This window comes from Struthio camelus, chromosome 14 (genome assembly GCF_040807025.1).
Source record: "Struthio camelus isolate bStrCam1 chromosome 14, bStrCam1.hap1, whole genome shotgun sequence".
Classification (NCBI taxonomy): Eukaryota; Metazoa; Chordata; class Aves; order Struthioniformes; family Struthionidae; genus Struthio; species Struthio camelus.
The window spans coordinates 9,590,725-9,602,601 of NC_090955.1; the positions used below are offsets into that span (position 1 = coordinate 9,590,725).

Consider the following 11,877-nt stretch of genomic DNA (forward strand, 5'->3'; position numbering starts at 1 on the left):
CTTAGCATCAAAAAACTTTTTAAACTTAGTCATTTCCCATGTTGTACAGATGCAAAGGCTGGGGTGCACAGAGGTTAGCTGACTGGTTTTCCGAGAGGCACAGAACTCCCCAGTCCCATTAATTTCGATGGACAGAGAGATATCCTGCATTGCTCTGAGAAAAGTCAAGCAATAATTTTTATTTTGTTCAAAGCTATACACTTAGTCGAGAACAAAGTTAGGTACAGAACGAAGAGGCCTGCAGCTCAAGCCCTTACAGTAACCTACTAATTAATAAATGCCAGCCACACTGGAATCATTGTAGTTCCCACTGGACCACAGCCTGATCTGCTGAGGAACACGGTAGTTATGTAATGCAATGAGGTGGTACTGCACAAGGAGCTAGGATGGGACATGAAGGACACAGAGCCCATGAAACATGCAAGAGTAGCAAAACATGACAGGTATGTTGGAATTTGCTCACAGCATCATCTCATCTAAATGCATGCCTCGGGATTTGCAATGTGCCTGAATTTATCTATCATTTGAAACCACCTCGAGGTAGTCACAAGCCTCCAGCCGCATATGGGGACAGCACCTGAGTATGTTATTTGCATGCACCTTCCAACCCACGGAGGGGCTTTCAGAAGTTGTGGCTTCTGTGTTAAAGGCCAGTTTAAACCATTCAGTTAGTCAAAAGCTGTTTGCAATTCCCATATATACATAGAGTGTATGTGTAATATATATGTGTGTGTGTATATATATAAAAAATATGGGCTGCAACACCAAATTACTTCTCTTTCATCCTCATTCACTCTTCAGCAACTCCAGCAACTATTGATTTCTGCATTACAGAGTTAAAGCAACTCTTGTCTTTCATGCCCTCCAGAGCTGCTAACAGCTCTGCCATTGGTGGTTTGCTCACCTTTCCTGGGACTGAACATTAGCTTTAGTATTTGTTCTCTTCCACTCCCCATCGCCTCCTATTGATCTAGGAATACTTCCTTCCTTAAGGAAAAAGGAGTCATGCATTTTAAGGAGCCTTGGCCACCAAGAGGAACCACCAGACCATAGCATCTCTGGATACCGAGGTACAGAAGAGGCAAGGAGGAGATGCTGAATTTTTCTGAACCCCACATACAGAGTGAGGGCAAACTCGCACCAGCTCCAAGCCATCTTGCCCTTTGATGTCAGACTTGCTGCTTGGGATCGGGAGGGAAGGCGGCTGCTGGAACAAGACCTCACAGCAAGTTTGCCACGAGGTTTTTCTCCAAGTCACTGAAGATTGCCAGCCAAGGAGACTATGCACATCCCCAGCTTGAAGGGGAAAACCCAAGACAGGAGAAGGGTGAAGAGATCACATTCCCAAGGGGCCTGAAAGGCAGCACCATAGAGCTCCTCCCAGCCTCACTCTGCAACAGGGACAGAAAATGCTACCTAAATCCAGCTACCCTCTCAATACAAGACAGGAGGATTCATGAGGTTTTTAGGAACAAGCCTGCATATACTGCAGGAGACTGACTGCTTCCAATTCAGAGATGAAAGTAAGCAAAGGAATACTTAATTTAAGCATGAAATACCCATTCCCAGTAGTGGCCTCTGTTCAAGATTAACACAAAGCCCAAGACAGGCTGCTATGAATATTTACTAACTCATCCTCCTAACTCCCTGCAAACTTTGTCCCACTGTGACAGAGCCAGGGAATTTCCCCGAATTCCCAGTCGCCAAAGGCAGGGGATGCGGGCAAGCTGTTTTTGTAGGGGAGCCTTCACATTGGGCAAATATCAACATTTTCTAGCAAACGCATAAAAAAGACTCAGCCTGCATCGGTAAAGCACATTAGCACCGGCTGAGGTAACAGCAGCTTAGCATCACTAATTTCTGTAAAACTGTCATGCTCCCTGACAGTTTGCATTATTCTCTTATTTTTCTGTTTGTTTTTTTGCATCTTATTTGTTGCTAGAGCTTCAAGGCCTTTGCTTGCAAGGGGATGTAAATGAAGATAAGCCCTCCCCTTCAGCCCCATTTCACATCTTCCCGTGCGACGTCCCAACTGCCCTCGCCAGTCTGCGTGCACTGCTCAGGTGGTTACTGCTCCTGCCATCAAACTGGGGACCACAGGTAAGATACTGGGTGATCACCTAACCTGTGCCCTGACAAACAGAGGGGAAGAAATTTTTATCAAAGACAGGACAAAAGATCCAGAAGCCAACCTCAGACCTGTCCCACAGGACCCAAGTCAGATCCCCAAAGCTTGAAGTAATTCCTACATCTAGCAGCAACTCCCCTTTTATACTGTATAAGGAAACACTCATACAACAGTCAGGACCTTTATTTCTCCACATAGATGAACAGAAGCGTCACCAAGACACCTGACAGCATCACACTGCAGAAAAGGTGACAGCTCCTGTAATCCAAATAAATACTCAAAGTATCCTCCAACTCTGGCAACAAAGGAACAGCCAAGGTTAATGTAAGTGCTAAAATGAAAGCTCCGTTATGCTTTGCTCACGGCGGAAATAAAGTTATTAAACAAAAAAATTATTACTTCATAGACCAACACTCAGCTCAGAGTGGAGAATTATTAGAATTTATTTTGCAGCCTCAGCAAGAGGCTTCTACTTGTCAGGAGGCAGCAATTTAGCTGGCAGGGTCGCTGACACCTCTACTTACACGCATGGATAAGACATGAATCTAACCACATCCTGAGCAATGGCATGTCACTGATCTCAAACAATACACGGTAGCCCCTTCTCCTTAAACCCAGAATGGTCTCACTGCAGACTACTTCAAGCTGTCGAGAGGAAAACGCGTCCGACGGCACTAACTCCCCAGCGGAAAGTAGCACTCCCAACACTGTCAGTGGAATCAGCGGATTTTGCTGGAGCCAAAAAAACAGTTCTGGCTCAAAAAATGAAAGCTGATGCCAAGTTCATTTAATATTGATGAGGGGGAAGAGTCAGATAACAGGGGAATCATAGTAATTTTACAGTTTAAGTTTCAGTTCTCTTATTTGAATTCCTTCATCTTCCAAACGGACAAAGGAGGAGAGAGAAATATGGGCAAAAGTAGAAAAGGGAGTTCATTCCCTTGACAAAGTGAGGGCTGAAAAAACAGTCTTCCTTGAATTTTAAATGAAAAGCTGCATTACTTTTCCTTTCAATGGAACAAGTCCAAAGGAACATCAAACATAACTGGACAAAACGCAGGCCCTTCCAAGAGAAGGTGTTTTATCACAGTGCGTTTCCCCTGAGCCGAGCAGTGCCAATCAGAGAGGCTTCCATCCTCTACGGAGGCCATCAGCATGGAATTTGTTTTCCAAGTCAAACACTAGCCATGCTCTGATCCCAGTTACACCAGTGTCAATCCACAGTAGCCACTCCTGTTTTAGGGACGTGAACACTCACATGGTGTAACTGCATGGCTCAACACGTGCAGATACAGGAGCAGGGGAGAAAGGAGCAGCGCCCGCACGCGCCGAGGATCTGTTTTTCACAGCACAGGCATCAGCAGCTTTTGCTGGAGTGGGTGGGAACGAGAGGTGCTCAGTTCCTCCAGAAAAGGAGGACACTGCGGGAAGAACACAGCGAGTTTTTGACTTGCCCTAGACATTACATAACCCTTTCAGGCTAAGATCACTGCTACAAACTTCAAGGGCTAGGACTGACTTTTTTTAAAAAGGAAAGCTCTGGTTACATGTGACGCAGAGCTCCAAAAAACACCCGATTCTCTGTCTTAGTGCTCATCTACAAAGAGAAACTTTTCAACAGAGCTCTACCCTGACAACTGCTCTACAACAATTATACCTCCACATATTCACTTCTGTTTCAAAAGAAAAGCAACTTTATTCCACTATAATAAAGTAATTAACAAAATAGTCATTTTTATTCTACAACAGACCCATGAGAAGGCCTACACAGCTTTAAACACAGAGGATCCGATGCAGAGCACGTGGCCTGGTGGAGAGCCCTGTTCCAGACCAGACTCCTGCCCGCTCACAGCATCAGCCTAGAGCAAGCACCAGAACAGAGCAGCAAGGGCCTGGCTATAGGTATGGCTGAACAGCCCCCTGTGCTCGTGTCTTTGATTGGCCATGCACGTGGGTTTAGCCTGAGCAATCTCAGTTTTAGTGCAACCCAAGGCATCAGAAGACCTCCCTGCGGGCAGCTGAAAACACAGCCCGAGACTGGAACAGCTTCAAATACCACGTCCACTTCGTGGGATCTACTCAACGTGCTGCATATACTTTTCCAATAAACTTGGCATAAGCTCACAGCAATACCCAACAGGTTTGGAGAACAACAGGCCTCCACCAGCATGGACCTAGTCCAGACAGATCTGGCAATTCTTCTCGTTCCGCTATGAAATCCTCCTGGTTCCCACAACTCATGGTTTCCACCAAGGTCTTCAGTCTCCAGAAAGGTTCCCCACACACACCTTCCAACATTGGCACCTCTAAAGTGAGAGCACGCCAAATCACTGCAGCTGATGGATTTGCACAGCACTAAGTATCATCACTGAACATTGCTAATAAAATGACTCCACTGGAGATAAGTCCTACAAAGTATAATAGCTTAAGAAACAGAGAGCAGGACTGCAGTTTCATATGACCGTAAATTCTGCAAATATAGAATCACATTCAGGTTATGAAATCTGGCAGACCAATTTAAAAATAAATAAATAAAAAACCACACACACATAACAATTAAACTCTATCTTTAATCAAATTCCTATAAAGCTCTAGGCTCATTCTGTAAAACCCTTGTGGCTTCATCCCTAACTCAATCAGAGCTAAATGTTGCGACCGTTGAAGTATGAGATCAAAAGCAGCAGCCCGAATTCAGCACAGTGCGACAGCGCAAGAGCCTATGAGGAAGGGAGCAGGCAAGCACAGTGCTAGGATGCAGCTATTACTCCCTCACTTGACCGTTGCTAAATCCCCATCAACATATTAATGAAAGAAAAAGACCCCATCAAAGTCTAGCAGGATTTGCTCTGGCTGTCCCATCAGTTTGATGAATGAACGCTATCCTTTAAGCATTACCACCACAGACTTCAAGCAATCCTAATTCCCTGCCATACTTTACTGGGGGTCAGCACCTCTATTTTAACATTTTGCTTAAAAGCAGTGGCCTGTATAATTAGTATTACCAACAAACAGCAGCCCATAAATCCCTAAGCACTGCGTACGCAGTTCCTCGTCTCCAACAAAGCCTGGATGCACTGTAAAGTTAGAGTATCACATGCAGGAACACATTAATGGCTATACACTGTGTTCAACACGACAGACACAACAGCTCTTCAAACCACCTAGCAGTCAGATTGCTCACTCTTTAAATGACAACTATGCAACTGAGAATTTCTTTACTGAAAATTAAGTGCCAGTACAATAGATCATGTTATTGTAGTTTCGGACAAAAGGACTCAGCAAAGCAAGGTGTGAAAACTGAAGAGACTCAACCTGGGACTGAAATACAGTTCTAAGACGACTTGATAAATTCGGAAACTCCTTTCTGAAAGGCTAAACTAGATCTGACTCGGCAAGCACAAGAACACACACTCGATTCTTAAGCAGTGGAATAGCCCAGCTGATTTCGGGTTATGCAGACGCATCCCAGTCTGCAAGATCAAGATGTTTATGGGTAAGTGAACAAACACAGTTTGCGTGATTTGTACAGTTACTCTAACTGTTCTAGGCGTTATGTGTATATCACAGAAACGCAACTGTCAGATCTTACAGAATTCACTAACAGAAAATTAAATTTTCTGTTAATCACAGCAAAAATGACAATTTTCCATCTTTGTCTTATTGGTACATTTCTCCTTGATGTGGGAGATTAAAATAAAAAGGAATCCCATTTCCAATCATAATTCTACAGTTTCACAGCTTTGGAGCAAGACATCCTGGTACACTGTTCTGAGGACACAACGCAAAAGCTGATGTCTGCAGTCCAATTGTTATAAAACCCCTCAAGACAGATTGCTGTTATATTTTTAACCTTTCCACTATAAAAATTTAAGCAGCTTGGCCCAAAAAAAAAAAAAAATCACGAAAAGCCACCTCCCCTCGCTAAGCTCTCCCCAGGGTCCCGCTCCCACCAAACTGAACCCACAGCAAGGTAACGCCAGCAAGAGATTCTGCCGCGATTTCTCCTTTGCTGCCTTCGTCCTGCAAATCTACACACGTCACGAAGAATTTCCCTCTCCCGTTGCCTCCCGCGCAAGCTCCACCGCGGGACGCGTCCGCCTCCCGCGCGGCAGCCCCCAGCCACGCAGCAGCGCGATGTCCCTATATGCTCCGACAGCTGTTTCCTAGGTAACCGGCACGGAGCCCTATACGCTAGTCCTACACGGGGGAAGGAAGCAAACAGCAGCGACGCAATCCTACGCCACTCGGACATCTCCGAGCAGGTTTAGGTTGTCCCTTTCCAATTCCCAGCTGCCGCCCCCCTCTCCCCGATACGGGCAAGGGGAGCGTAACTCGCTTCACATTTTATCATCTCTCTGAGTCTTTAGGGTTTCCTTTTTCTAGGATAAGGCATCGTATTGGGGTTGTAAGGCGTGCACCCAGTGCTCTGGTTGTTACCGTAGGAAAGCCATCTGAGGCAGGAAGAGGAATTGCATTAACGTCTCAGATTTATAATCACACCCTATACTTGCTCCTAGTAGTATTGGAAAAAAGCCTCAGGTTTACCGAAGCGTGCCTGCATCCTACCGCGACCAATGCTATACAAGTCATATTCATCTAGACAGCACTTATCTCCATCAGGTTGCACAAAAGCCTCTCCCCTGCTTGGCCCGCAGATATGATTTACCCCTTCTATGCACTGAATTTCTCTATTCACTCAGATGTGCAGAAGTGCCCAGGGACTTGCCCACCTGCCCACGTACACTCATTCTCCTAGAGCAGAAATTAGCCCTTGTTCCTTTGGCTACTGAAAGCCTGGGAACAACAAGGATACGGTCCAAATCCTGCAGTCCTCACACAGAGGACAGCAGCAAGAGGGGAAAAACAGGACGGGAAAGGACCCTGGATGGCCAGCTAGTCCTCTCCGTGGCCTCAGGAGAAGAAAACCAGCAACAAGGATGCTGTTCACAGGATTTGGCCTTGCAGCTCTACATAGCCAGTAACAGATGGGACTACCTCGCTATGCGTCCTGGCCTCGTATTATCAGGTCTGAGGCAACCCCATGGCTGTATCACGTTTCCAGCAGCTGTACGGCACTACTCAGTCATGGGACTGAAAACTTGGTTACCACACATATCCGTGAGCGCAGGGGGTTTGCACGCAGTGGGTTCTTCACCGGAGGATTTAAGGCACATTCAGCAAGCGCTCAGATGAGGAATCCTGAGGCCAGCTAGGTTTGAGTGAGGCACTAGCAGTAGGATTTCCCCCATCAACTCCAGTGGCCTTTGGCTCCCGTTCATAGCGGGCAGCCATCCTGGCTTTGACAGAGGCATTTGGAGGGTTACAGAGAGACTAACAGCATTGACACCCTGACTTGGGAGTTACAAGGCTATTGACACAGGCTGGAGGGAGCGCGTTTTCCCTGCAAACATTTCCAAGCCATTGAGAGCAATGTTTTTTCTACATAAAATAGAGAGGTATATCCCATATACAACCTTCTTCTGATGGGGAAGAAGGATCTGTTGGAGAACACAGCGTTTCTGCACGCTGGTCATAGCTCACCCCCTATCCCCAAAGGGTAGAGTTTTTAAGACGAAACATATAAAGAAAATCCCTGTGGGTGGCATTTTTAAGTGGCTATCATACTTCAGTACAGCTCATGTACATCTTATATTTTCCTAACTATGTGACTTGCTATAGATGACCTTTTGAAACCAGCTGTGATTAATGAAGCTTCCAATCCAGCACTGAATGGCTGCAAATTGCAATTGCATCACATTAGAATGAGCGGTGTATTTTGGTTACTGAATGTTAATCACCAATGCGCTCCCCCTGAACGCCAAGACATTTGCTCTGGCAACTGATACAGCCCTCGTAGGAAGTTAACGCACCAAAGAGCGAGAGCACGCACGTCTAGAGAGGGGCTACCTGATTTGGGCGCCTGAAATGAGATTGCCACATCCATATAGTCACAGAGATGCCAACAAGGCAGATGTAACTTGGTTTGAACATGGAAAATCGGAAGTCAGTATTTCTTCGTAGACTGGCAAGCGTTTGCTTTGCAAGAAGTAAATCTGAACAAAACCCTGCAGAGATTTCCTGGTGGTGGTATATATGAGAAGATGTAAAACTTTCCCCAGAATCTAGTCAAATCTTGTACTGTACCATACCTGTCAACATTGGAGTGGTATAGAAACATAACTAGTACCACCTCTGTTTTTCCAGCAGAAGCACCAAGTTTCATGCTGCAGTATGAATATCTAACTGCTTTGCCTTGTGGAAAGGGGAAAGAAGCTCCCTATGAACTTAGCACGTTCATTGGCAGCTGTACACCTTCTCCTCTACGCAGCACACCAGCTCTAGCCTGCAAGATTTATTCTTCTAGATAAACCACTTTCTCTTCAACAAAATAGTAACTTCCAAAGACAAACTACTCTTGAGCTAGCCACAGAAACAAGTGCAATGTCACCAGGGAGGACGCATAACATCTCGGAAAGGATGTAACGGCAAAACCAGTACACCAGTCACAGACTCTCTGCAGTGCGAGGTTGGAAGCAGGGAAGACGAGGAGGAAGTGCATTATCATATAGACCCCAGAAACAAGAGCCAGGATGTACAAATGAACTCCTAAGGCAACAAGCCAATCATGTTAACCCAGCACAGCCAATGCATCAAGAGGTCAGTGCTATAAATGTTCTCTAAGACCTTCAAAACCCTCCCTGGTCCAGTGGTGCAAGAACACCCCCGCCAGCTACAGCTGGGCAGTGTTGCAAAGCACTGCATCAGACAGGGCTCAGCTCGCAGTCAGGTCTCGGTGTTGAGCAGGGGGGATCGATTTATTCTTCTACAGAACAAGACTTCCAATTTCTAGTAGTGCTCAGTTGCAGGTGGCTGGAGTCTAAGTGGAATTTGACCCCAACAGGGTCAAATATCAGAAATAAACGGTGTTCTCCCAAAGCAGGGGGAGGAGGGAAACAGCACCAGAAAGAAAACTCAGCAGCTTCGCGACTCAGTCCCGGCACCTCACAAGGCACGTAACCCGTGCCATTTCTCTCCGTGCTTCCCAACCAGCAGGGCAGGAAAACTCCCTGCGTTTTTGCATTACTTGTACCAAACAGTGTAACTGTGCTCCCGCAGGTATTAAGTCTGCTTGCCATTGTGAGATTTGGAAAGGGAGCAAGAAGGGGGGGAAAAAAAAACCACTCAGCTCGCTGCTAACTGCTTGCGCTGAAGAAGCTGAGGTTAATAAAACAGCCATTCCGGCTTACTTCTGGTCATCCCACATCAGCGCCGCCAGCTGCACCTTAGGAAAGCACCCGAGAACCGCACTTCATTCCTGAGGCATAAACTTTCCCCACCGCTCTCAGCCCCGTTCACACACAAACCCAGGAGCTGCCGTGCAAGGCTTAAACCATCTTTACGTTGTGCCACCTTGTGGATGGCTTCCCCCAACTTTTCTGAGCTCCGTGTCCAGCCTTAATTTAAGCAACATGCTCCTGAACATGTAAACAAAATAACTCGCCGTCACCGTGAGTAATAGTAAGCAACACAATAGGGACAGGATTAACGTGACATGTCCTCTGCGCGATTCGCAAGCCCTTAATCCCCATCGAGAGCTGCGCAGCGAGAATTATTAGGCAAAAACAGCAGCACCGGCAGCTTTAGAAAAGTTAGAGCTCAAGATGCTACAAATCCCCCCCTAAAAATAAAGGGGGGGGGGGAGAAATCACGCAGCCGCCTCTTTCTCACGTTTGCTCCCACCACTTAAACAAAAAAATAAAATAAAATACGGCAGTGAAAAGCTAAGGTCTCAGGGCCGCAGCGAAGTTTACCGGCACGAAGAGCAATTCACACCCCCCCCACGCACGCACACCCCCCACGCGAGGAAGGGCGGCGGGAAAGGGGGCCGCGGCGGCCGCGCTCACCGTCCTCCTGGATGCGCTGCAGGCAGAGGGCGAGGCTCTTCCTCCAGCCCGGCATGGCGGCGGGCTGCGCGGGGCTCTAGGGGGCGGCGGGCTCCATGGGGCGGCGGCGGCAGCCCGCGCTGCCCCGCGCTTTATCGCCGGGCGGCGCCTGCGGCGGGGGAGGAGGAGGAGGAGGAGGAGGGAGAGGGGGGAGGGAGGAGGCGGCGGCCGCCCCGCCTGCGCGCAGCCCGCCGGCAGCGCCGAGCACCCCGCGCCGCGCCGGCAGCGGCGGAGCCGGTGTCGAGCGCGGTCGGGCTGCCGCCGCGCCAGCGGTGCGCGCCCGGGCAAGGGAAGGGAAGGCGTTACACACGTGTCGCGCATCGCATCTGCCGCGCTCAGCCTGGCGCCTCCTCTCCGGAGCCTGCGGCTGCCCTGCAGTCCCACTGCGGGTCCGCCCGCTCTATTCTAAAGTTTGGCTCTGGGAGTTGCGTGCGGAGGGTCGAGGTGGGGGGGGGGGTCATCTTTCGCCGACCCCTCGCAAACGGCTGAAACGCAAGCAGGGGGGCTGACAAGCGTCTTTGTCATTTCTTCATGTTCCAGAGGTTTCAGTGCTTTAACAGCGGCACAAAGGAGATGTTTATTGCATACGCCGCGGTGTTCATGTTTTTAATTTCCTGGGGGCAACGTATCTCTGCAATGACTAGCAGTATTTTTTTGTTCTTCATCGGGCCTTTCATTAGCCGGCTGATAGGGCTCGCTCTGCATCTCTGCCTCCCTTTGTGAGAGTGATTGCGTTATGTGCAATGCCTGTCATAACCTCAAACATTACGGACCACGTTCTCCTTGGGATAGCATGAGCTAATGCTAATTTCAGAGACCTACTGTCTGACAGCACCAGGCTGGACAGGGCAGCTGCAATGCCAAAGGATACCTGCCCCTAGGTATGTCCGTATGGACTACCTCAGCTTTGTTTTCAGATGAGCTTTTCATTCAGGGAGGGAGAGAAAAGCTGTTGTTAGCATAGCCAAGCGTCCCGCCAAGGGACGGTACTCGCGCTCCCCTGCTGTCTGTAGCTCACTTCTGAGAACCGCTTGCCATTTTGGGCAGCAGCAGCCGGGTTTATAGGGTAGCCCAATGCAACATGGCATATGCCAAGCTGAGCAGCAGGAGTTTGGAAGCCTAGTGAAAACTGAAGCGCCTCAACCCAAAATGCACTTTGGAGAGCGTCCGCTTGAAACAGCACCCCGCAGCTCAGTGCATGCCCAGGGAGAAAAGCAGTCTCCGCAGAAAGTGGCTGAAAGCAGAAGCCTACCAAAGTCAGTGACTACTGGGGAGCCTCTCCGAGGGGATGAGGATCCTAATTGCAGTACTTGAATTGAATGCCTACAGTTAGATAGGCTGAATATGTTTTATTCTTCCCCTCACAGGTCCTTGAAGAACAGTGGGGGAAGCTGCCAGCCCTGGGATGGGGTGCACTGGAGAGCATCTGTTTTGAAGTTATCATCACCGCATTTTCCCTGCAAGGTTAGGCTCTGATCCTCCATTTAAGGCCATAAGAATAGCCCTTTTCATCGAAGCATGAGTTTGCAACACTGTGGAGGGGAAGACAGTGAAGGTAAAGCCAGAGAACTGCATCAGAAGTTCCCATCACAATAGCACCACGATAGCTGATTCCCTTCAAAATTTCCAACTAGGGAGTTGCTCATCAATTTAAAGGAAAGTGATTGGAGTGATGGCACCTGAATGCCTATTCCAATCAGCTGAAGCAACCACTAAGAGACCTTTCCTGAAGAACGTCAGCAGCAGGAACTGTGTGATAAGCTCAGACCCCTGCCTATCCTCTGCTAGCAGCACAGAAACAAGCAG

The 11,877-nt window shown here is 48.1% G+C and overlaps 1 protein-coding gene across 1 annotated transcript in view; it reads right to left on the reverse strand.

Annotated features, from left to right (window-relative positions):
- GRIP2 (glutamate receptor interacting protein 2) overlaps positions 1–10,168 on the reverse strand; it is a 306,845-nt gene extending 296,677 nt beyond the window's left edge. Inside the window, exon 1 of the mRNA XM_068907123.1 lies at positions 10,033–10,168. Coding sequence (XP_068763224.1) covers positions 10,033–10,087 — 55 coding nt within the window. The 5' untranslated portion in view covers positions 10,088–10,168. The remainder of the gene's footprint in view (positions 1–10,032) is intronic.
- Positions 10,169–11,877: the final 1,709 nt, after the last annotated feature.